Source organism: Chiloscyllium plagiosum, chromosome 4 (genome assembly GCF_004010195.1).
Source record: "Chiloscyllium plagiosum isolate BGI_BamShark_2017 chromosome 4, ASM401019v2, whole genome shotgun sequence".
Taxonomy (NCBI): domain Eukaryota; kingdom Metazoa; phylum Chordata; class Chondrichthyes; order Orectolobiformes; family Hemiscylliidae; genus Chiloscyllium; species Chiloscyllium plagiosum.
The window spans coordinates 15,742,115-15,769,255 of record NC_057713.1 but is presented as its reverse complement, the minus strand read 5'-3'; the positions used below and the strand labels follow the sequence as shown (position 1 = coordinate 15,769,255).

The 27,141-nt window shown below is 38.3% G+C and overlaps 1 protein-coding gene across 1 annotated transcript in view; it reads left to right on the top strand.

The window, feature by feature from the left end:
• Positions 1–26,410, top strand: part of ankrd12 (ankyrin repeat domain 12) — a 45,378-nt gene extending 18,968 nt beyond the window's left edge. Inside the window, exons 4-10 of the mRNA XM_043687768.1 lie at positions 1,409–1,551; positions 2,493–2,646; positions 3,714–8,623; positions 16,864–16,962; positions 17,953–18,096; positions 18,203–18,298; positions 23,587–26,410. Coding sequence (XP_043543703.1) covers positions 1,409–1,551; positions 2,493–2,646; positions 3,714–8,623; positions 16,864–16,962; positions 17,953–18,096; positions 18,203–18,298; positions 23,587–23,772 — 5,732 coding nt within the window. The 3' untranslated portion in view covers positions 23,773–26,410. The remainder of the gene's footprint in view (positions 1–1,408; positions 1,552–2,492; positions 2,647–3,713; positions 8,624–16,863; positions 16,963–17,952; positions 18,097–18,202; positions 18,299–23,586) is intronic.
• The last annotated feature ends 731 nt before the right edge of the window (positions 26,411–27,141 follow it).

Sequence of the window (27,141 nt, the reverse complement as noted above, 5' to 3'; positions counted from 1 at the left end):
ATGATTCTATTGGAACCATTCCATGACTCTTTCACGTTAGTCAAACCTTTAGTGGTAAACCCTGAGGAGTCTTTACCTAAATAGTTTTGTATTAATATAAATTAGAGTGGAAAAATTTAGAAAATACTTAGCCAAGTCAGTGACGACTTCCTTCATAGGGACTTTTGATTCCAGATGAGTTGAAGCCTAACCACAAGTCCCAGAGATTCTAAGCAATTGATTACTGACCATGTTTGCTTTATGCTTCTGTTCTCCCATCATACTAGGATCAATTAAGCATTACATAATATCTTAATCTGTTCCTTTGCACATAAATTGGGAAGATAGTCACAGTTCATTTTGTGATGTTAAAAGCTTTAAAACTTTTGAAACTCTGTCCCTCCCAATCCTTTTGCCTTGCTTCTCACTCAACAGAATCTGCTGATATAGTTTAGATAATGAAACAACTTAAAGATATTCATGTGGTTGGTGAGTTAGGACCAGGGGCTCAATATGCATTATCATAATAAAAATGAAGGGGTGCTGAGAAGAATTTGTTTCACAAAGACTATTTATATATGGAATGCTTCACCACAGTTAGGTATCTAGGCTGATCATACATAATATTTGGAAAGGAAGATTTCAAAGGATTTATAAAACTGAAAGAAATTGAACTCGAGTAGATAGGTCCACTTAGAGTGACCGTAACGCTGGTGCATTTGTAAATATTAGGATTTTTGTCTTCACTAAAACATTCTTTGTAGAGATGAATTAATACATCATCTTTGTAATGGTCACCTCATTATAGGAAGGATGTGAAAGCTTTGGAAAGGGTTCAGAGGAGATTTACTAGGATGTTGCCTGGTATGGAAGGAAGATCTTACGAGGAAAGGCTGAGGGACTTGAGGCTATTTTCGTTGGAGAGAACAAGGTTGAGAGATGACTTGAGACATCTAAGGTAATCAGAGGTGGACAGTGAGAGCGTTTTTCCTCTGGCAATGGCTAGCACGAGAGAACATGGCTTTAAATTGGGGGGGGGTGATAGTTATAGGACAGATGTCAGAGGTAGTTTCTTTACTCAGAGCAGTAGGGATGTGGAAAGCACCGCCTGCAACAGTAGTAGACTCAGCAACTTTAAGGGCATTCAAATGGTCATTGGATAGGCATATGGACAAGAATGGAATAGTGTGGGATAGATGGACTTCAGATTGGTTTCACAAGTTGGCGCAACATTGAGTGCTAAAGGGCTTGTACTACGCTGTAATATTCTATGTTCTATATAATTTTTGCCCTATTATTAAATCATTTCATATATCGCATTAGATTCTGGAATTCAATAGTTGAAATGAGAAACTTCCTTTTTTTTCACAAAAATGAATTAAGGTAGATAAAAGGAAAGCACAAATGTTCACTTTTGCTTGTTCTCCAGGCTGGACTCCACTTCATGAAGCTTGCAACTTGGGTTACTATGAAGTTGCCAAACAGCTAATAATGGCAGGCGCAGATGTGAACACCCAGGGTCTTGATAATGATACTCCACTGCATGATGCTGCAAGCAATGGACATAGAGATGTATGCATATGATTTATGAGCTATTTATTATGTCATAGAAAGCTAATACTGGACTTGAAGTTAGAAAATACAGAAAATTTTTAAATTAGATAAGTTTATATGCAAAAGAATTGATGATTTGTGTCCGGTGATGATTCTTTCAGGCAATCCTATCATTACGTGGCTTATAAAATCTGTATTGGCTGTTTGCCATCTATGAACAGACTGTTGATTCTTTATTATTTAGTGATGTTAACATGAATCCTGTTGAGAAATATCTTTTTAGAATTGTTCCTTAAGTTTAAATTGAACCGGGAAATTCTTAGCTTTTGATTTTTAGCCTCTCTTCAACGACCTTACTTTTAATAATTAATCACTAAGCCAGGAATTGAATGTAAGCAATTGGGACAATTGAATGTTGTTTTAAATCTATTGCCATCCAACTTCAGCCCAAGTGTAAAACTATTGCATTATGTTCCAACACATTTGATGTAATAGAGTAAATTATTTTGACTAGTACTTGCATTAACTGTCTATGGGTAAACTTATTATGTATCCTACTGATGCTGCTTTTTGTAATCCTGTTTACTTTCCACATTACAAAATCTGCTTAACTTCGTTCTTTTTTTCCTGAAACCCCTCTTTCTAGGTACTTGCATTATAAAAGTATTAAATAAATCCCACATTGAATTTTCTGCATTTTTTACTTCCTGTTAACAAACGTAATGTGCCAAACACTTGTGATCTTTTTTGCCAAAACTATATAGAAAAGTACTGAGATTATGATTCACCTTTCTGGTTTTCAAGAGTCATTAAGTTATGGTCCATTTTCATTGCAAACATTTGACCCAAAACATTTCCATTCTTAATAGTTTGCACAAATTTAAAACTAACTTTGTTAAACTTGTTAACTTTCTTGTTTGATTGGATAGCAATTCACAATTTTTCATCTTTCTCACTAGATTGTGAAACTGCTTTTGCGCAATGGTGGGGATGCATATCAGATGAATCACCGTGGAGAACGTCCTGTGGATGTGGCTGATTCAGATGAAATGGAGCAGCTTCTGAAAGGAGAGCTTCCTCTTTCTGATGATGATGATGATGACAGTTGTACAGGTGACAAGAAATAAATATCCTAGCCACGCTGAACAGTTTTGGTATTATGGAAACATCGTATAAATATAGTCTTTCAAAATAGTTATATCCAATTAAATATGTTATATTTCATAAAAGAATGCTTTCAAATCTATTGAGAGTAAAATCGTGTAAATCCTAAGTGCATCATGTAGTTAACAGAAAATATTTCTGAAGAAACATAATGTAGAGATCTCTCTTTTATTCATAGCTCGCCAAAATCAGCATGTCAGGTCTAACAAATGTTTGCTCTCCTGCCCGCTTAACTACTTTATATCAATATTATTTCAGTTGTCCCAGACTTGAGACAAGTTATAATTTGTAGAAGTGTGAACTCTGATTGAAAGTCAATAATTTTGTAACGATGCTCCTTTCTATTACCTCTATTTCTTCCCTATCGCACTGCCTCTTATTGGAATTTTAGCTCATTCTTTTCATTTTTATTACTCCATTGACAGTCCAGGAATATTAATTGTATCTGCAATTAATGTCCCACTGTATTTTCAGTGTAATTACTTTTCAAATATTTTCAGCTTATACTTAAGACATAATTGGAGTTGTCAAATTTTGTAATTATATGGATTTCTGTTAGCTCCTTACTAGCACTGTAAACTTTTAATAGATGCTTCTCTACTTCATTTAAAATGTTGCTGTTTAAGTTGTATTTCTTTTCCTTAATATTTAATATTTCTCTATATTACATGGCATCTGCCATCTTCCTAGCTCCCCCACGGTCTCTCTTTTACAGTCTTTGATAGTTTACCATGTTCTCGATCGAGGTCATTCCAAAAAGTGAACTTTGTTCCCTCAACTCTGTGAGCAGTTTGTTTGTGCATTGCATTTAAATGCAGAACACTACTCAATGAACTCTTTTTCATAGCTTCGCCATAAAAATAGATATGAGTAAAACTGTCCGTCTGGAGCATGCTGTGATCATACATAGTTTCATGTGCTGCTATGCATGAACAGCATTAGAAAGGTTTTGCAATAGGACTTGAAAATGCATCATTTCCAAATGTCAATTCCATTTTATTTGTATATTTTTCTAGAATCTGAAGAGTTGCCTTCTGTGAATCCATCTAGTGTTGATGATATTATGGATGATTCTGAACCAGAAAAAGAATTAAAAACTGATGCTAATCAGCAGTTGACACCCTGCAAATCAATTACATCATCTGCTATGGATGAATATGAATTCAAGGATGATGACGATGATGAAGTTGAAGAAGAAGAAATGGGAAAGCTTCTAGATCAGAAAAGGATTCGAAGAAAGGATGGTAAAAAGAACATCATAAAAGAGAACAGCAGCTACTTAACACCTCCAAAGTTAGAATTGCAAAAACCATTTAAAATTAAAAAGCAAAAATCAGCAAGAGTTCTTGTTTCATCTAGCTCTGAGAGCTCAGATGACGAACTACATCAAGAGAAAAAAACTTGTTCAGCAAACTCTCTCGAGGTTGTTCCAGATAGCAGCAGTAAATCGGATGTAAGGACCAAGAAAGAAAATCTGGTTACCGTTGAACAGAAGGAAAAAGGAAAAGGGAAGAAAAAGGTGAAGAAGCAAAGTAAAAATAAAGAGAACCATGAATTCAAACAGGAAAAAGAAGAGAAGGAAAATGCTAAATTGATGCTTTTTTCCACGTGCTCTAGTTTGGACTCTTTAGAACGTACAAGAGAGGAGGATTCATTCAGAAAGTCTTTATGTATGAAAGATGACTCTTCAGGTCATCAATTCCACCTTTCAACTTCCAAATCACCGAAACATGCATGTGGATTAAATGAAAAACGAGCAAAGCCACTTAAACAGGAAAATACCAAAACTGGCACATCTACAGGAGCATCAGACATTTCCTTTCAATCTGAAGTTGTGCGATTTGATCATCTTACAGATTCTGACTACACCTCTGAGAGTTCCAGCAACAAATCTTTTAAGTACAAAGCAAAGACTAAATATCGCAAGAAAGATCTACATGTAGAATTTGGTGAGAAGTCTGGATCAAGAAGCAAAGAGGAGGAGACCGATATATTTGATAGCATGGAAGAAGTGCTTAAAAAGACTGACAAGGATGGCAAGGTTATAAAAAAGCATAAATTAAAGCATAAAGATAAAGAAAAAAACAAAGTTAAAAAAGAGCATGAAAATGAGAGGGGAAAGCATAGACAAAAAGAGAGTGAAAAAGATGTATATCCTGAGTTTGATAGAGAATACTGGAAAGAGAACTTTTTCAAAAATGATGATACTAATGAAATATTCAAAGAAGAAAACTCTGATTTAGCTCCATCAGAAAAGTCATTGAAAGATAAAACTCCAGTTAAAGAGGAAAAAACAAAGGAGAAGTATTTTAAGGAAGAAAGATCTGTCAAAGAGGACAGAGAAAAGGAAAAGTGTAAAAAGAATAAAAAGGAAAAACATTCTAGAGAAGAAAAGGATATTAAACTTGCCAGTCTTGAAGAAAGAAAGGAAATTGTGCTTACAGACAAAGATGACTCTATTTACTCTAGTGTCTTTGTGAAGAAAGAACATTGGGAGCTATTTGAGAGAGAGAAAAGCACAGATAAAGACAAATCTGATACTCCAGATAAAGAAAAGAAGGAAAACAAAGAGAAAAGTGAAAAGAAGTCCCCAACGAAAGAGAGAGACTTGGAAAAGTTGGAAAAAAAGTATTCTGATAGAGATAAGAAAATAAAACATGAAAATAGGTTGGAGAAAGAGAAAGCTGAACTTCATGAAAAACCACAGGACAAAACTCTTAATAAATTACAAGACAGCGGAGAGAGAACAAAAGAAAAAGACCGTTCTAGTAACCTGTATTCGACTGCAGAAAAGATCCACCGGGAAAATGACAAATTGAAGAATATATTCTCAGTTAAAAAACCTGATGAGAAAGAAAAGAGTAAGGAAAAATTGGAGAAAAGACATGAAAGAGAAAAAAGTGAAAGGGAGCGTCACTCTAGTGGAATGAAGGACAAAGTGGAAAAGGAAAAACATTCTGTGGAGAAGAAGGTAAAATTACTTGAAAAAGACTCTCAAGACATCACAGTTAGTAAAGCTGTCAGAGTGAAAGAAAAAGACAGGGATATCGAAAAAGAGAAGAAGAAAGAAAAGTCTAGGGAAAGAGAAGGTGACCTTGTGACAAATGCCAAGCACTTGCAAGATGAGAAGAAACGTAACAATGTTGAAGTTGGTAAAGCATTGCATGATAAATTATTCTGCTCAAAGGAAAAAGTCAAAGACGACTTCCTTAAAACTCCTGATACAAAAGAGAAGGAAAGAAAGGAAAAAGATAGACCAAAGGAGAGAGTACCAATAAACATCACTGTTAAAGCAAAGCTTAAAGATATCGAAATTGATAAATTGAAGTCTAAAGACTCTAGTTCTGTAAAGGATGTGCGGCCAAAAGAAAAGAGACTAGTAAATGATGACTTGATGCAGACCAGTTTTGAACGGATGCTAAGTCAAAAGGATTTAGAGATTGAACAGTGGCACAAAAAACACAAAGAGAAAATAAAGCTGAAAGAAAAAGAGAGGCAGAGGCATCGATCTGGCATTGAGCTCACAAAGATAAAAGAACGAGAAAAATTGAAGAGTTCAACAGCGAGCAAAGAACTTACTAGGTCAAAAAGTTCCGATCCATCAGAGATACATTCTAAAGAGAAGCAGCTGAAAGACACCAATGTGAGATCACTGTCCACTGATGCAAAACAGAATTTGCCAGACACATCAAGACCTTTATTAAGTTGTGAAAGTAATTTAACTGCATCTCCCAGACAAGAACGTGATCGGGCAGGGCTAACGTCAAGGTCTATATCAATGATTTCAGTTGCAAGTTCAGAAGACTCATGTCAGACTTCAGCTGTAGCAACACCACGGCCTTTAACAGACTATGATTCAGATTTCACTATTGAGGGTTCGGAGTCTCAGTCTTCCTTTTCACAATCTGTATTTCCGTCTAGTGCCAAATCACCTGCTGTATATGAACGAGATTTTGATGTTTTAGTTGATGTACCAGATCGACTTAAATCGCCATACTCCAGTAAACTTTCAGGATCTTATCTGAGGTCAGTCTCTGCTGACAGTGCTAGATATGAGAATGAATGTCGGTTAGTAGGTGATATTCGGAGATGCAGTATACCAGCTGTGGCAAATGACCATGATAAATTGTCCCATAAGCAACTTGAAGGTAACCTACCACCTTCAAGTGAAAAACAATATAGTTTTTCACCAACAGTACAACCCCAAGTATGTATTTCTCCCCAAGCAGAACCACTTCCAGATAGTGGCACTGAAGAGAGCACATTTAATAGTACTTCCTGTTTACAAGTTTCTGTTCCCACACCACCTGCTGTCATTGTGCCAAACAGCACTAATTATTTATCGCAGGATGCAAATTCCAACAGCATAATTCAAAATACTTCACAGCAGATGCCTGTGGTGCAGCCACAAATAAACTGTTTGATTGGCAGCACTCAGTCAAATAAACCATTGGAAATATCTTATGACAGGCTTGATGGTCCTTTACACAGCAATAATGATGGCAATTCAGCTTCAGCAGCTTGTGAGAAAAATATTTTTGGCCCATTGCAACATGTTTCGCAAGAGTGGGGATGTTCAGACCAGTTGACTTCAGAATTGGTATCAAAGTCTCCACAAATGACTTGTAGTGAGCCTTCTCAAGTAGCAAATGTTCAAGAATCAGCATCCTATTTTTCACCTACACATTCTTCCACCTCCTCTTGTATGAGGGCAATGTTAGATAATGATGCTACCCCTCCAGTTCTCTTTTGGCCAAAATGTGCAACTCAAGATTTTCCACAAGCTCAGACTTTGCATGATACAGATCGGTCTTCGGATTCATGCACACCAGAATGTGCAGGAATTGCTGATGGGAAGGATGCTAAATATCCTCCTCTTGACACAAATGCTGACCTTACAAGTCACAAGACAACAGAAGAGGTGTCACTTTGTTGTAAATCAGATGAAATGCAGGGCTTGGAAGAGACTTTCTCTCCATTGTCCACATCATTATCAGACAGCAATAATGTGAGCGAAAACCTTGTGGACCAAACAAGGCCTCTCCACAACATATTAAATGAATCTCAAGAAAAGATGGAAGAAAGTGAAACAAGTATTACTTCAGCTGGTCAAGAACCAACATATAATCGAGAGGGCTCAGAATTAGACAAGGAGTTAGTAACCTCTGTTGACGAAATACAGTCCGAACCACCAGAAGAGTCAGCTGAAGCAATGCCTTCCACTGAACAAACATGCATGCATTCTGTAAATAATGAGCCTGTATCCTTGGAAAGTAAAACTCAAGACCAAGATTTCTCATTGGAGATGGACTTTTCTCAACTTTCAAAGATTACTGCTCAAGAAGCAGTGGTGATGGAAGAGGTAGCACTAAATGAAAGAAGGCAGTCCACTGAGTCAGCAAAGGAGGAATCGGAAGAGCAAATGGAAGCTGACCGAACAGAACAAGATATTCCTCAGAGGATTACTCGTAATAGAGCAAACATACTTGCCAATCAAAACAAACAATCTGCTATCAATTGTGTACAGGTATCTGACAAAGACACAGAAAGCTCTACACCTGTGAAAACCAAGTCCAAGTTCACAGAGGAGGAAGAAGGACAAGTGCATCATCCACACAAACGAAAGATGTCACGAGTTCCACATCCTGCACAAGTTAAATCCACACTGCAGCAAGCAAAGGAAAAGACACAGCAGTCACTGGCAGCCATTGTAGATTCTTTAAAACTAGAAGAAATTCAACCTTACCATTCAGAAAAGGCAAACCCTTACTATGAATACCTCCACATTAGAAAAAAGATAGAAGAAAAGCGTAAAGTGCTATGTAGTGTCACTCCTCAAGCACCGCAGTTTTATGATGAATTTGTTACATTCACTGGATCATACTTGCTGGACGGAAACCCTCTGAGCAAACTCTGCATACCAACTGTAAGTGTTGTCTGTTAAAAATGTACCGACCTTACTATTTTAGTGACTGCAAGTGGTAAATTTAGTTTGTGATTATAAGAATCTTTCTCACTTTTTTTAACATGCACTTTTGAATGAATCATGTGAACCCTTTCATCCTTAATACTGAATTTTTAATGCATGTTTTGCATTGAGCTGCTTCCATTAGAGGATAAAAATACATAAGCAAATTGCAAAGCAAATCAAACTGGGCCCAGTATTGACTTGATCATGTGGTCTGTTGGGGAATAGCTATTAAAATCATTATAAATCGATCACCGTGATGACGATATCCTTGCATTGCAGATTTGTTTCCAAAATCAATTGGTGTGGAAGCAATAAACAGGTGACATTAGGTACTTTGTAATTGGAAAGATTGCCAACTAGGTAATTGGAAATTTGCCACCCAGGTAAATAATGTGGTGAAGAAGGCATGTGGCGTACTGGCTTTTATTGGTAGAGGAATTGAGTTCCGGAGTACTGAGGTCATGTTGCAGTTGTATAAGACTCTGGTGCGGCCGCATCTGGAGTATTGTGTGCAGTTTTAGTCGCCATACTATAGGAAGGATGTGAAGGCACTGGAACGGGTGCAGAGGAGGTTTACCAGGATGTTGCCTGGAATGGTAGAAAGAGACTCTCCCTCATTATGGGCATTTAAGCGGGCATTGGATAGGCATATGGAGGATAGTGGGCTAATGTAGGTTAGGTGGGCTTGAATCGGCGCAACATCGAGGGCCGAAGGGCCTGTACTGCGCTGTATTCTTCTATGTTCTATGTTCTATTAAATGTAGTAGTGTAACATACAACTACAGTATATTGTGCTGTAATTTTGAAGGCCCTGAATGCAGTATGGGGCATTCCTTAGGTTGGTGATGTCATTTCCTGTGGTGAAATAGGAACATGTACAGCTTGGAAATGGTCCCTTGGGTCCAACTCGTCCATGCCGACCAGATATCCTAAATTAATCTAGTCTCATTTGCCAGCACTTGGCCCACATCTCTCTCAAACCTTCCTATGCATTAACCCATCCAGATGCGTTTTAAATGTTATTGTACCAGCCTCCATCACTTCCTCTGGTCGTTCATTCCATACACGCACAACACTCTGCATGAAAACATTGCACCTTAGGTCCCTTTTAAATCTTTCCCCTCTCACCCTAAACCTCTGCTCTCTCGTTCTGGAATCCCCCACCTCAGGGAAAAGATCTTGTCTATTTACCCTAACCATGCCCCTCATTATTTTATAAATCTCTATTAAGTCATCCCTCAGCCTCTGATAGTTCAGGGAAAACAGCCCCAGCCTATTCAGTCTTGAACCCTCCAACCCTGGCAACATCTGAGTAAATCTTTCTGAACCCTTTTAAGTTTCACAACATCCTTCCGATAGAGAGACCAGAATTGCGCACGATATTCTAAAAGTGGCCTAACCAATGCCCGGTACAGCCTCAATTTGACCTCCCAACTCCTGTACTCAATGCCCTGACCAATAGAGGAAAGTATGCCAACGCTGACTTCACTATCCTGTTTACCTGCGATTCCACTTTCAAGGAACTATAAACCTGCACTCCAAGATGTCTTTGTTCAGCAACTCTTCCCAGGACCTTACCATTAAGTGTATAAGTCCTACCCTGATTTGCCTTTCCAAAATGCAGCATCTTCCATTTATCTAAATTAAACTTCAATGACCACTCCTTGACCCATTGGCCCATCTGATCAAGATCCTGCTGTACTGAGGTAACCTCTTTCACTGTCTACTACACCTCTAATTTTGATGTCATCTGCAAACTTACTAACTGTAGTTCCTGTGTTCATATCCAAATCATTTGTTGGAAGTTTAAATATAGTTAGACAAAGTCCAGGCATATGCTTTTCTAGTCAATTTTCTAGAGTCTCACCACTAATTAAGACTCCAGTGATTACTTACTCCCTGTATTTATAGACCCAGTCAAGTTCTCTCGATTATTCCTCAATTAAAATACAACCATCACCAGTTCCCTGGTTCCATTTGGCCTCTGATCTCCATGCCAGTTCCTATCACATGTTCATACTAGATGAGGTGCCAATCAAGCAGGCTTCTTTTCCCTAGATGATGAGTTTTTTGAGTCTTGTTGAGACTGAGGTCCTCCAGGCAAGCAAAGTGTATTCCGTCACAGTTCTAATTTGTGCCTTCATCTAGGTGGCGAGTTACTCACGGCAGGATTCTGAGCCTCTGCCTTGTTCTTGAGGCCACAGTATTTATAGCTCGCCCAGTTAAGTTTCTGGTCAATACTAACCCCTGAGAATGATGAGGGCAATTCAGTGAATTGAACATCAAAGGACGATGGTCAGATACTCTCACTCGTTGGAGGTTGGCATTTCCCAGCACATTTGTGGCTCAAATGTTAGTTGTCACTTATCAACCTAAATCTGAATGTTACCCAGCTGTTTGCTGCCTTCAGGCTCCAATTGTTTCAATATTGGAGGAGACACGAATGATACTGAACATCAAGCAATCATCATCATCACATTCCCACCTCGTGACTTTGGAGAGAAGGTGATTGATGGCACAACCCTGAGTACCACTTGCAGAGATATCCTGCAAGATATTTTAAGTAAATTTGATACCTGGTCAATTTATGGGGCATTTAATTCTCCAATAAATGACTTTTTGTGCAAATGATGAAGCAGGGCTATTAACTTGCATCATTGATAGAGAATAATAAATATCCCATCATGTAATACCTGCAGCATGTTCTTTGCCCATAAAAGCTGAATGCAGTCATGTGTTTGTTTAATTGACAGTATAACTGGATGAACATCAGACACGGTGATTTTTTTTGTGCAATGAATAAATGTGGTATAGCTGCATTAATATGACATCTCACCTGGAGTGGAAGAAAAAGCAAATGTTACTGTTTTGTTGAAATCCTGAAAAGCCCATAGAGATGTGAAACATTCTCAAATAGCATTTTCCCTTTCATGGAATCATAGAATCCCTGCAGTGTAGAAACAGGCCATTCAGCCCATTGAGTCCCCACCAACCCTCAGAGCATCCTATCCAAACTCACCCCCTACTCTATCCCTGTAACTCTGCATTTCCCATGGCTAATCCACCTATCCTGCACATCCCTGGACACTACAGGCAATCTAGTATGGCCAATCCATATAACCTACATGTTTTTGGATTGTGGCAGGAAACCCATGCAGATACTGGAAAAATGTGCAAACTCCACGCAGATAGTCGCCCAAGAATGAAATTGAACTCCGGTCCCTGGCACTGTGGCAGCAGTGCTAACTGCTGAGCCACCATGCATCCTATTGTTATGTGAAACTGTTTGCTATACCTCTGTGCTACAAAATCTATTAACGTGTTTTGAAATCCTATTAGTGCAAATTAGTACAGGTGTGAAGTAATGGCTTCAAGAATCTAATTTTTAACTTGAAAAATAAAAAGGAATGGAAAGGGAAGTGAAATCAGGATGCACTGGTGGAGGATGGGGTTGGAGAACATTCTTACGAGAAAATCAATATTTACATTTATAGTTTATGGAGCATTAATTGTAATATAACATCCAAACTTATTTCAGAAGAATTATTCAAGATTAAACAAAAATGTGTTGAGACAAATAATCAAAAGCCTGGAAAGAGATTATAGGGTATAAGTTAGGATACATGTAGAAGGGTATGGTATGGAGGATGGGAGACCAAGAGTGCATTTCAACAGTTATACCTGGAGGGGAGGCAAAAAGCATTGATGAAGGCTTTGGCAGCAGCAGAACTGAGGGTGGAGATGGATCGTTGTATGAAGGTGTAAGTACTTTGTATTGGTGATAAAAAAGATTATAGAGTCAGAGATTCAATTCCGGTTACAGTAAGACAAAGTTGGTAAAGTCTGGTTCAATTCTGGTCAGAGAACTTGAAGGTTAAGGAGTGGGGTTTGTAGGACTAACAAATTATCTAGATGTCTCCAACGTTCATTTGGGGGGGGGGGGCACGGGATAGGAGACTTGCTTGTCCAGTATTGCTAACTGGAGATCTCCTGTTGTTGAATTTCTGCTCCACTTCAGTGAAAAGCTTATGAGCTCTGCTCCAGCAAAGCTCCATTTTCAGTTAAAATGCCCCCTCAGAGTATTCTTACTTCAAACTTCCCTATTTAAAATGAACATTTTGGGATCTCTGTAAATCTTGCACTTTGTTCAGTCAATTCAGGGCTGGTTCTGCTGTTTATATTCTATGGTGATCACAGGCTTTGCAAATTATCTTCTAGATCAGTCATTGATGCTTTGCAGCAACCGTGTAATTGTGAATAAAAAAGTTCATGAAAGTGCTTTTTAAAATGCAGATCTTTATTTTTGTTTCAGAATCTATTACCTCAAATAGAAAAACCTGCACAGATTTGTTTTAAACATGTTATAAATATATAAACAATAATTTGAAGTTACCAAATGTTAATGTTCATAAAACAAGTATGTATCAAGAGAACTGCTACAAGATATTGAATTAGATAATTCGACAAAATAGCATTTCAAGAGATTTGGTTGCCTACAGCAACACTTGTATTACCAAGGAGAATGCCCCCTCTGCTGGAAAGAGAGTATGCATACCAGTTGATATCAGTTTTCCTGCTCAACTTTTGGTATTACCATATTTGATTAATCCACTCTACCTCGTTATTCTAATGGCTACTTGGAATACTGGAGAAGAACTGCTCAGGTTTATGGCATAATAAGTTAGTGATTCAGTACCTTTGAATAATTAGGGTAGAACACTGAAAGAGCAGTGGAGAATAAAGATTTTTGACATAAACTCAATTTTTATTTCGCACATTGCTAACAAAGCACTGGGATTCATTTGTAGAGGAATTAAAATTAATTAGCAAAATGTTTGTGAATTTTATATATTGTGGCTACTGAATGCAAGGCTTGGAGACACCAGATAGTATTAAATGCCATTTCTGGCTGTGGCATAATGTCAGATACCAGCAGATGATGGTGGGTGAAACTACCAACAATCGTCATTTTAGAAAATCTGGCTCACTAATATTGTTTAGGGAAAGAAATCTGGCCTATGTGTGATTCTTTTTGTTCAGTAGCACTATCAGTCGAGTATTAATAATCCAGAGGCCCAAGGTAATTCCCTGGGGCATTCACTCAAATATCACTATGGAGTTGTGCCATCCTTACCTAGTCTGGCCTACATGTGGTGCCAGGCTCAAAGCAATGTGACTGACCTTTTAACTGTCCTCTGAAAGTCCATTTAGCAGTAAAGGGGAAATAATCAGTTGCTGAAGACCTGGAATAAAAAGAGTGTTGGAGAAACTGTGCAGTTCTGGCAGCATCTGTGGAAACAAAAAATTAAAGTTTTGGATACAATATGACTTTGTTTCCAAAGAAACAGCTTACCCTGTCTCTGCAGTTGCCACAGAATTCCACAGGCTTACCACTCTGAAGAAATGTTTCCTTATCTCAGTCCTAAATGGCTTACCAGTATTCTTAGACCATGTCCCTTGGTTCTGCACTCCCTGGTCATCAGGAACATCTTTTCTGCATTTACCCTGTTAGAATTTTATAGGTTTCAAAGCTTCAGTGAATATAGTTGTAACTGATCCAGAGTTGTCTCCTATTTCAATCCTGCACAAAGCCATAAGATCTATTAGGCAGAATTAGACCTTTCAACCATTGATTCTGCTCTTCCATACAATCATGTTTGATTATGTTTCTCAACCCCATTCTCCTTCCTTCTCCCATAACCTTTATTCCTCTTATTAATCCAGAATCTTATCAATCTCTGTCTTAAGTATACTCAATTTCTTGATGTCTACAGCCTTCTGCAGAAATGAGTTCCATAGATTTACCACCTCAGGCTGAAGAAATTCCTCCTCACCTCAGTTCTGAAGGGTTGTCCCGTCCACTCGAGCCTGTACCCTTGGGTCTTAGTCTCTCCTATTAATGGGAACATCATCTCCACATTCACTCTATCCAGGCCCTTCAGTATTCTGTAAGTTTGAATGAAATTTCCTCCCCCTCATCTTTCTTAACTCAATTGAGGACAGATTTAGAGTCCTCAACTGCTCCTTTATATGAAAGCCCTTTTTATTGGCCAGTCCAAACCTCCTCCAAATATAGCAGAAAATGAGGACTGTAGATGCTGGAGATCTGAGTCGAGTGTGTGTTGCTGGAAAAGCAGCATGTCAGGCAGCATCCAAGGAGCAGAAGAATCGATGTTTCAGGCATAAGCCCTTCTCCGAATATATCGAGGAGATATATATTAAGGAGGTAGTCTAGACCCAACTCTTGTTTTATTTAAAGGGAAGTATAAGGTGCTGTGTTCCACGTTAATTTGATTGGTTAAACTACTCTGTTTTAAGCAAAGCACATTTTATTCTTCCCCTATGTTTAAAACATGCTCAAAAGAAAGAAGAATTGGTGTAACTTTAACTCTATTGGAAAACTTAACAGAATAAAAGATTATTGAAGTATTACACTGCAACTGTTCCAATATAGTAAAATTCCCATAAACATACCCTCGGCAAAGTCGGTAAAATAGATTGCTGTCAGAATTGCATGTAAGACGGAACCCAAGCTTTTAGCTGTAGCAGAGACAGAAACCATTTCCACACTCAATTTCAAAACCCCAATAGCCACTGAAAGCTAAATTAAAACCTAGTTCTATGGGTGCCTTATTCCACACAGTCATGCTGCTTCAATTGTTCCAACTTTCAAAAAAAAAATCCCAAGACCTCAAAGCTATTTGTTGGCTTGGATGAGACAGCTCATCATCTTAAGCTCAAAAACTCTGCTCAAAAAAAAGGACAAAATATACCTGTTAAAGCTATAGTATTATCACAACCTGAAATCATTGGTGTAAACCTCCTGTGGATTCTCCTCGATGCCAGCACATCCATCATTAGATTCGACGTCTAAAACTGCTCTTGGTAATCCAAATGCCATCCCAGTCTAGTAAATCTTTGTTGTACTCTCTCCATAGCCAGGTCATTATCCTCCGATAGGAGATCAAAACTGCACAATACTCCAGGGATGGTAACACATTTCCAGCTCTGATCTCCAGCATCTGCAGACCTCACTTTCTCCTCATGGTCTCATCAAAGCCCTGTATAATTGCAGTAAGATATCCTCACTCCTGAACTCAAGTTTTCTTGTTATGAAGACCAACATACCATTTGCTGCTTTCACCAGTTGGTGCTCCTGCATATTGACTGGTATACAAGGATACAGTGAGGTCTGCAGATGTTGGAGATCAGAGTTGAGTGTGTGTTGCCAGAAAAGCGCAGCAGGTCAGGCAGCATCCGAGGAGCAGGAAAATCGACGTTTCGGGCCAGAACCTTTCAGTGTACAAAGATATCTAGGTCTCCTTGCTCCTTCCCCTTTCCTGGTCTATCACCATTCTAATAACAATCAGTGTTCCTATTTTTGTGACTAAAGGGAATAACATCACATTTATCTACGTTATACTTCATCTGACATGCATTTGCCCACTTATTCAACTTATCAAGCTCATGCTGAAGCATCTCTTCATCATCCTCATCCTTCCAACCCAGTTTTGTTCTCAGAGAATCACAGAATCCCTACAGTGTTGAAACAGGCCCTTCGGCCTAACAAGTCCACACCGACCCTCCAAAGAGTAACCCACCCAGACCCATTTCCCTACCCTATTATCCTATACTTACCCCTGACTAATGCACCAAACCTACACATCCCTGAACACTTTGGGCAATTTAGCATGGCCAGTTCACCTAACCTGCACGGCTTCAGATGGTGGGTGGAAACTCACGCAGATATGGGGAGAATATGTGGAGTTTGCACAGACAGTTGTCCAAAGCTGGAATTGAGCCCGGGTCCCTGGCGCTGAGAGGCAGCAGTGCTAAACACTGAGTCAACGTGCAGCCTCATGCTGCTTTGTAGATTTGAAGGTATTAAAATAACAAGGGAGCATAAGATGGACCTCCTGGGCAAAAAGTTTGGAAAGGGTACTTGGAGAAATGAGAGGAAAACAGGAGAAATCTTAAGTTCAGAGCTAACTCAAGGGGAAACTATATAGAAGGTGCTCCTCTTTTATTCATGACTAGGTTCTAGTATTTGAAGCAGTTTAATCATCAGAGTAAATCATTTATTTGAAGAAAAGTAGTAAAGCAGTGGCATTTTTTCATGGATTTTGTCAAAGATTTCAAATTATAGCATTTCGCGTTAATATTGATTGCTCCTGTTATATCTTGTTTTTTTTTAGATAACGCCTCCTCCATCTTTGTCTGAAGCACTGAAAGAACTCTTCAGGCAACATGAAGTTATACGAATGAAGCTTCGATTACAACATAGTATTGAACGGGTACATATTTCCATAAAACTCTTTTGTCTTGCACAAGATAGGCTAAACCCTGCTTCAGTCTGTTGTTTGGGAGCCAGCTAAAAACCATATTAGAATGATGTCCTTAAATATTAAAGATTCTTCAAGAAACAGCAGCATTTCTGTATATTGCTGCAGTGTTATACTGTATACTCTACCATACTGTCAGTGCACTGAAGCTGTTCACATCTACCTATCAATAGAGTTAGGAATTAATGGGGCTTGATTTTTTTTGCATTGCACCTTGGTCTGATTTTAAAGCTGTTTTGGTGCAGCACCGTGCATAGGAATCTGTGAAAGTATTATTTAAAAAAAAACTCCAACTGCAGGTGGAGTATCCTTTATCTGCACATCTAAAAACTGAAATGACCTAAAATCTGAATGTCTTTTCGTGAATTGATCTAAACCAGCCTATCAACACAGAGTTCAGCTCCTTTGGGAGGGGGAGAAAAAAGTTTGCTTGGCACAAACAGACCTAAAAGCATTTTTTTTCCCAAAGACCTGAACTCATTGTGTCTAGGGGTCTATTCAGGCCATTTGAGGGGGGAAAAACAAAACTTCACTTTTAGATCCATTGAGGCCAAGTGAGGGTATTTCCCGAAATGGCCCAAACAGATCTACGTCCAGGTAAGTGTATCCCTTTATCTTGCATTCTTTGGAAATGCAGGGGAGCTTAGGAATATATTTTCTGATTTCCATGTTTAACTGAGCATGTGAATTCACCAGAAATTGCTGTCTGAGTTACACTTCAATACCATTTGAGTTCTATTAGCTTATTACTACTTAAGATCCAGACTATGACTTTTACCAAACCTGTGAACAAATTCCCCTCTGATCAGATATTGGTTGAAGATATTTGCACTAACTACTTGAATGTTGGTTGAATTATGCAACAGTAAGTACATTCAAAAGCCTAGTGGTTAAAATATACACAACTACATTACTGAGTGTATTATTTGTGTTTAATTTCAGGAAAAGCTTATTATGTCAAATGAGCAAGAGGTTCTGAGAGTCCATTACCGTGCAGCAAGGACACTAGCAAATCAAACTTTGCCTTTTAGTGCCTGTACTGTGCTTCTGGATGCAGAAGTTTACAATATGCCTCAGGATCCTCAGGTGAAGATCAATTGGGCTATTGGGTGGGAGATTTGAAGGAAGAATTTATTTTATTTATTTCTGCTGAACAATTGAAAAAAAATTATTATTGTAATTTTCACTTTAGGGTGATGAAAACAAAACATCGGTGAGGGATCGATTCAATGCACGTCAATTTATGTCATGGTTGCAGGATGTAGATGATAAGTTTGATAAATTAAAGGTATGTCTCTTTTAACAATTATTTAAATAAGATGTATAAATACATTTCAACGAAAGTCCCTTATAGTTCATAGTAGGGTCCAGAAATGATACCGTAATAAAAGTTAAACAGAGATGGATGATCCTGTGCAAAAAAAATGTTAAGACCCAAAGTGGGGAGTTGAAGCAAGATCAGGCCAGTGCTGAGGAAAAAAGAGTTTGATTGAAGAGAGAACCCTGGAACTGCTACACTCACTATATTGAAGCTATTATGTCGAACTAGTTTTTTTTATAAAGTATTGCTATTCATAATAATGTCCATAACGAGCAGAAAATACATTGTGTTGGGTAGTCAGCATGAGTTACAATACAGCTGACTCATTAATCAGTTGCCAACTCAGACACCACCTCCTACTGCCCCCTCGACCATGACCTCACCTCTTATCACCAAACTCTCATCTCCCAGACCACCAAAACCTCATCACCTCAGGGGATCTCCCATCCACAGCCCCCAACCTTATAGTCCAGGGACCCCACACCGCCTGGTTCTACCACTTACCCAGAATTCACAAACCTGACGGTCCCAGTTGACCCATCATCTCTGTCTCCTCCTGCCTCACCAAACTTATCTTGACACCATCTTGTCCCCCTTTGTCCAGGATCTCCCCACTTACATTTGGGACCACTCATGGACCACCACCTCCATGACTTTCAGTTCCCTGGCCCCCAATTCCTCATCTTCACCATGGACATCCAGTCCCTGTACATGACCATCCAGCATGACAAAGGCCTAGCAATTCTCTGTTTCTTCCTCTCTTCTCCCGTCGATCCAACCAGTACCCTTCCACTGACACACTCATTGAATTGGTCCTCACTCTCAACAATTTCTTCTTCGAATCCTCCCACTTTCTTCCGACCAAAGGGGTAGCCATAGGAACCCGCATGGGCCACAGCAATGCCTGCCTCTGTCATGGAATAGTCCATCTTCCACAGTAACACTGCACCATTTCCCCACCTTTTCCTCTGCTACATTGTATTGGTGCCATCTTGTGCTCTCACGAGGAGGTTGAACAGTTCATCAATTTATGACACCTTCCACCCTGACCTCAAGTTCACCTGGACTATCTCTGACATCTTCCTTCCCTTCTGCAGATTCACTACTGTCGGCGAAGAAATTATACCTCCCTTCTATTTAAATATATGACCCCATATTCTAAGATTTTTCTCACTGAACCTCGACTCTCCCAGGATGGAAACAACCTCTCTGAATCTACCCTGTCAAATCCCTTAATTCCTTTATTGTATCTTTCAATAAAGTTGCCCCTCATACTTTAAATTTCATTAAGTAAGACCCAACCTACTCAGCCTGTCCTCATAAGACAGTCCTTTCAAACCTGGTGTCAACCTAGTGAACCTTCTGTGGACTGCCTCTAATGCCAGTGTATCTTTCCTTAGACGAGGGGCCCAAAACTGTTCACAATATTGCAGCTGTGGTCTGACTCATGCTTTGGATACTTAAAACTCCATTCTATTTGAAATAAATGCCAGTATTCCATTAGTCTTCCCTATTACCCACTTAATTTGGATACTAACTTTCTGTGATTCATGCACAAGGATTCCCAGATCACTGTGTTCTAGCTTTCTGCAGTCGTTTTCAATTTAAATAATATTCCACTCTTCAATTCTTCCTGCCAAAATGAATAACACATATTCTTCTACATGATATTCAATTTGCCAGGTTTTTGCCCAATTGTTTAACATGTCTATATTCCTCTGTAGACTTTGTGTCATCTTCAGTGCTTGCTTTCCCATTTATTTTTATGTTGTCGACAAACATGACTATAGTACATTCATTTTCCTCATCTAAATCATTAATATAATGTGTAACTGTGGACCCAGCATAAATCCTGTGGCACACTACTAGTTGCAGGTTTTGTAAAAAAAACTTAAGTTGCCATAGTCCTAGTGGACCATCGGCTGCACCCTCATTAGACCCTGAGGGTCACCATGCCTCACGTAACAGACAAGGCTGAGAAGATGGGACCTTCATGTAATCTCGGCTGGTACAGAAAATCTGTTGCTGTTGGTGTCACTCTGCACCACAAACCAGCTGTCCGGCTGAGATAACCAATTTCCCACTAGTTTCACGTAGCCATCCTGAAAATGTCCCCTTTATCCCAACTGTCTATCAGCCAATCCTTTATTCATGTTAATATACTACTACTAACACCATGGTGTTAATAATTAAGTTACCTAATGTGTGGAATCTCATCAAATATCTCTGAAATTGCAAATGTATTACATCCACTGTTTCCCCTTTATCCTGTTTGTTAACCCCTCAAAGAATTCTATTAAACGATCAAGCGTGAATTCTTCATGAAGCCATGCTGACTTTGCTTGATCATATTATGTGTTTCCAAATGTTCTGCTATTACATCCTTTATTATAAACTACCAATTCCCCTGTGACCGACATTAAGCTAATTGGTTATTTAATTTTTCTCTTTTTAAATCGGGGTGTTACATTGGCACTTTCCCAATCCTCTGCGACTTCTTCAGAACCAGAGTTCTGAAAGATTACCACCAATGCATCCTCTATCTCTGCAGCTACTTTGTTTAATATTCAAGGATAAATACCATCACGTCAAGATGGTCTTTTGCCCCATTATTTTCCCTCCCACTTTGTCTCTCTTGATAGTTATTGCATTTGTTTCCTCTTCTCCTTTTGCTCTTTGATTATTTAGAAATTTGGAATGCTAAAATGTTCTACTGTGAAAACTGATGCAGAGTTTTTATTCAATTCGTCTGCCGTTTTTCTGGCTCCCCATTATTATTTCCCCAGCATCATTCGCTAAGATGTTTGTGTTAACTTTGGTCTGTTGCTTCCTTTTTATCTATTGAAAGAAGCTGTAGCTGTTTGTCTTGATATTGCTTGGAAGTTTACCTTCAGGGTTTATCTTCTCCCTCCATTTTTAATCATCTTTTGTTAGTTTTTTAAAACTTGCCTTATCCTCTGGCTTATCACATTTTTTATCAAATTGCACATTTTTCTTATAATGTGATGCTATCCTTAACTTCTCTGATTAACTATATGGTTGGCTTATCCCCTTCTAGGATTCTGCTTCATCACTAGATATATCTTTGACCCTTAAATCATTTCTTAAAAGTCTGCCGTTGTTCCTCAAACATTTTTGCTACAGTAAAACTTTATTTTTCTGAAAGTACATTGGCAGCCTCTTGTGAGATGTCCTGTGACTGATCTTCATGGTAAACCAAAAGAAAAATAAAACTTATGATCAATTAAAACCAAGTCTGAGATGCATTTTTGTCATCAACCTTTTCAGAGGTGTTATGACGCAGCTTTTTGAAGCAGGTGACACTTGAACATAGGCTCTCTCGCTCAGAGGCAGGGATATTACCACAACAGCTCCTTGACTCTGGGATCTGATAAGTGCAGCATTACTGTTGGCAGGAATCAAAAGTTGCCAAAGTTCTCAAAAGTCTGTGGTTAGCATTTCATTCCCCTGTCACTCTCTTCCAAATGGTAAGTGGTAAAGGAAATTCAGTACGTGTAAATAATTTGAAGTTTGAGATTTTGGTGACATTTTACAATTAATACTAAAACTTTAAACCAGCAATAGAAAGCTGAAGTGATTGAAGAAAGGTGTGGGAAACCTTTATCTGGAACAGAGTGGTGAAGTTACATGAAGATTTCTTTTGGATGTGAAGGACTACCAACTAGTTGTAGTACCCAAACAAATGAATGATTGAGTATATTTAACAGCACTCAAAAATCTGCAGCCTGAAAACAGAGATGGGTTTTAGTGCCTACTGGAACAATTAACACATGTTTACATATTATTATGGATATCCCTCTAAAAGGCAAATTGCTGGAGAAACACAGCAGTCTGGCAGCATCAGTGGAGAAAAAGCAGAGTTAATGTTTGGGGCCAATGACCCTTTAGAACCTATTGTAGCTAGGAAAAGGTTGGTACATATACTGAAGATGGCGAGGTGGGGAACAAGTAAACAATAGGTGGAAATGAAGCCCAGACAGAACAACAGTTGGACAAAGTAATAGGGAAAGGTCAGTCAGGAGGAATCAATAGCTGCTAATTGGGACCATTAGTAGCTCACAATGGAATGGTTATGGTGGCAGCCCATGTGATGACAAGGCCTAGGGTGTGGAGGTTGGGGTAAGGACATGGAAGGAGGTGTTCAGGCCCTAAAATTATTGAACTCCATATTGAGTTCCAAAGGCTGAAAGGTCCTTAGGCAGATAATGAGATGCATATGTGCTCATCAAGTGAGAGGATTCCATGATGTATCTTTGGGGAGACAGTACTAAAAAAAAATGTGAGACTGTCTCATCTCTTGTGAACTGAATGTCCTAGTCGTTCATTGAAGCGAATCAGTTTTCACGTCATACTTCACTCATCTTCAAACCAGTGAATATCATGATTGGTGAGATAGCGACATAGTGGGCTTGTCGCTGGGTTAGTAATCCATGGACCAAGGCAATGCAAGGGGACAGTGGGGTTTCAAGATCCACAACAGCAGCTGAACAATTAATAAAATCTGGAATTGAAAGCTAGCCTCTAATGGTGACTACTGTTGTAAAATGTTCTTTTGAGATTAATATCTACCTGATCTGCCCTACATGACAGCTGATCCATAGCAATGAGGTTGCCTGTTAGCTGCCCTCACAAATGGCCTAAGGCAACTTAGTTCAAGAGCATTTAGGGGTAGGCAACAATTGCTGGCCTTTACAGTGCTGCCCACATAGCAGCCAAGAATACTTTGAAAGTTATTAGTATTATTTTTGCCTGTTTAGTTCATTATATAAACTGCCAGTATTAAATAGACAGCATGAAAGGAATGGGTTTAACTGAAAAGATTCTTGAGTTCATAAATTGCATTTTCTCCTGTACTTGTGTTTCTGGGCACTAAATAACCTTTACCTGTTTCAAGTTTTAACTATTATTGCTGTGTATCTGATCAATTGAAGCATTATAATCATTCTGCAGGTTTTTATTCCCTTCGGAGAAGGTCCAATTTCTGATTAGAAGTTACCATTGAACATAATTGCAGTCGGAACTCTGGAGAGTGATGCAGCTCTCCTCTCACATTTTGGTAGCATTGACAAGTTTATTGAAGTACACTCAATAATGAGTTTTCTAAGCACAATTAATTTTCCATTGGACTGCATACTGCCAACTGAGCTTTAACAGTTAGCGTCAGGTTCCTCTGGAAGTGTAAATGATACCTTTTTATTTTACCTTGCAATTAACACTTTATTATTTTATTACAGACATGTCTTCTTATGAGACAGCAGCATGAAGCTGCAGCAATGAATGCAGTGCAAAGACTAGAATGGCAGCTTAAACTACAAGAGCTTGATCCTTCTTCACACAAATCTTTGAGCATCTTTGAGATTCCTGAGTTTTACATCCCTCTTGTTGATGTCAATGACGACTTTGACTTGACACCAATCTGATTGTGCATGTGTTTTGGAGGTTTTAAGCAAGTGCATAAAATGACTTGGATACAGTCACTGCTGAATGATACAGGACAGTTACAGATAGGCATGTGTATTTTCTGCCAGAGCACTTTTACGATAAGTGAGGAATTGAGGATATGGGTACTTGTGGCAACAAAAGTGCAGTTCTTTCCTGCATATTGATGTGAGATTCAGCACTAACGCACTGTGACTTCACTTCACTGTTTACCAGAAACCACTACTACATTTCAGTAGTATACATAGCTGATAAATAGGTTATCATTCACTCTTAATATCTGCCTACTCTTTAAAGTTTACAAGTTGGGGGCATTTGTTGCATATGCTATGTTATGTTCATACCAGCAGCGCTGGCAGCTGCAAGGTTTTAGGGGCATAGTGATACTCTATCCCCAAGAAGGAATTGATGGTACAGTAGAACCTCACATTAGCACTCATGGGTAGAGTGCTGCCTCATTTATAATATTACACAATGGCTCAAAACTACCATAGGCTTTTCAGAAATATACAGATGTTTTTGGATAACATTCTAATAAGAAATCAAATTTGCCTAATTTCAAAGAAATCATACTTTACAGTATCTTTAAATTCAAAACAAAAACTAAGATGCACTTGCAGGTTTTGTAAATGTTTCAAAAAATTAATGGTATTTAAAACTTTCTCTGTTTACATGCTTGCACTTTGTTAAAATTATTCACCTTATTGTTTTGAGCACTTCAGATTCTATTCTCGTCAACGTTTTTGAAAAATATTTTCCAGGTCTCTCAAACGAGGGAGTGTCTGATTGTTTGTCTTTGTGGGCCATATAGGTGCATGTGAAGGAACTTTAGGGGAGGTAACTCAGTTTCAATTAATGTTTCAGTTAATTTTCTTAGATCTCAAGGCGCTAATGGTAACAGATCAAATGTTTGAATGTATAAGCGAGCCAGACTGTTGAGTCCTTTTCAACTTCCAGAGTTTGAAACTTCAGACAGCACACCCATCAAAAAAACACAAATGAGATAATGTTTCTGGGGTTCAGGAGTTACATGTAGCTCATTGAGGACAATAGGATTAATGCACCTTTCCTGAACTACATGCTCTGCTTTTGATCATTATTCACCGATCTCACCAATTCTCTTTGCAGCTATGGTTGCAGAACTTTGATTTTAAAATAAAACATTCTTCCAACACTATTCATTATTTTTTTCTGCTGCTGCCACTTTGTTCACTATCACTTTTTTTGAACATTTTCATACCAACTAGATTGGGTCCATTAAGTGCAAGGTACAAGTTCAAGTTCTGATCTTGAGCCAGCTTTTCTCTCCACCTTCAGTCAGAAGGCTTTGAGATTTACCATGCTCCGTTGGCTAAACTTGAAAAGTCAGTGGCTGGAGGTGTACAGGGCTGAGTGTAGTTTGCTATACTGCTGAAACAACCCTCATTCTGGGTTCATGACAATCTTGATGTCTTCTAAGACCTATCATTCTCAGAAATTGAAACGGCTTTAAGATAAAAACTGGAGGTTCTTTAAAGCTGCCTTTACATCTGTTTAACACTGAACTAAAGCCACCAATTCTTAATGTGTAAGTTTTGTACAGCCAGTATCAGCACCAAGATAATTACAATATTTGATACGGTTGCAGCTAGGAAGACTTGGTATTAAAAATGTTCTCTATCGTTGGTCTTAATGAATCTGATAATGCCACCGCACAAGACCTACATACAAGGAGCTAGTGGCATTGACCGCAAACTAAAGCAATATAGAAGCAGCTTAGTAGACTTGCTTACGTTTTCCCCTCCCTCGTCTCTGTGATTCTTATACTGTTCCTCTTTATAGTCAATTGCCTGGCTCCCAAGTACATACAGGGACACTCTTTCCCAATGGACAGTTGTACCCTAAGAAAAAACATCTTGGGGCTTTTATTGCTTTACTGCCGTGAAGAGGCAAGCACTGTACTCTGAAGAAGACTTAGTTTAATTTTAAAATGAACAGACAAATTAGCAACAAAAGAATATTCCCATCTTTTTCATTTCACAGTTATCTGTTCTGATCTTAAATATTGTACAGATTCTTTTGTTTTGGGGCAGGGGGGGAATTCTGCACAGATGTATTATTTTGTCTTTTTTTAAAAATAAGTTATTTTATACATATCATCCCGCAGTTGTAAATAACATTGTATTTAACAATATTGTTTAAAAATGTACAAAGAAAATTATATAGTTATTTTGATTGTATAGCTCATTAATTGTCTAATGTTTCAATGGACCAAAGTTGCAATTGATAGTTGGTTTTATATTGATTGTAGTGTGCTGTGGTTTGACCTTGTTTGTTAGGCATGTGTTTGGGTTTGCTTTTTTTACATTGCAGCAGTTGTTTGAACTTACAGTTACAATGCAATGCATGCATTACCAGATTATCTTCAGTGTCATGTTCTTCTCCACCTCTTTCCCTACACCCTGAAGAAAAATCTGCAGCAGAACCTATTTTTTCAGCACAAATGCTTTTTCAATTATAGTTCCAAAAGTGTAAATTGTTTATTTTAATATTTACCTGTTGATTATTATGTAAATATATGTAAATATATTGTTAAATAAATTTTAATGGTCATGTTAATTAAATGGAGTTGTATCTACAGTTGTGCAATTGGAATGAGATTTGTTTCATTGTCTGTTTTTGAATTTGTTTTAGCCAGAAGAAAACCTTTTTAACTGCAGTTAAATCTGGGGGAATCATCAAAAAAATGGCTTAACTGGCCAAAAATGTGTCTTCTTGCATAAACTTTGTGCTGTTATTCATAATCTCTTATCTAATAAATATAAAAATTTTGTATAGAAATAACAAATGGCAACAGACTATTCAACTAGTGGGTGCATCTTCCTCTGGCAGGAGCCTTCTAATCCCAAGCACTTCTTCAGGTCTTATTTCCCTTTTCTCCCTTTCTAGCATTTCCAGCCATTTAATCATCCTCTAGTTTCCATTTAAGAACTGGATGGTTCCAGCAGTTTTTGTTTTTATTTCCAAGCATCCGTAGTATCTTAATTGATATCTGTAGGTGTTTAATTTATTAAAAAAAAATTGAGTTATGTCATTGATCTGCCATGACCTCATTGCATGGTGAAACAGGTTTGAGAAGCTTAAATAGCTTGCTTCTCTTCCTAACAGCAGTGTTCATTAATCCCCATATGAACTAAATGCTTACTTTATCTTCTAATTAACAACGTTTTGTTCAGACACTTGTACAAGAATGACATGTTAGCTCTAATTGATCTAGACTGGTTTCAAAAATATATTACTGTACCTATTGAAGGAATACATATTTTAGCGGCAACATAAAACATTCAAAATCTATACAAGTTATTTCTTTT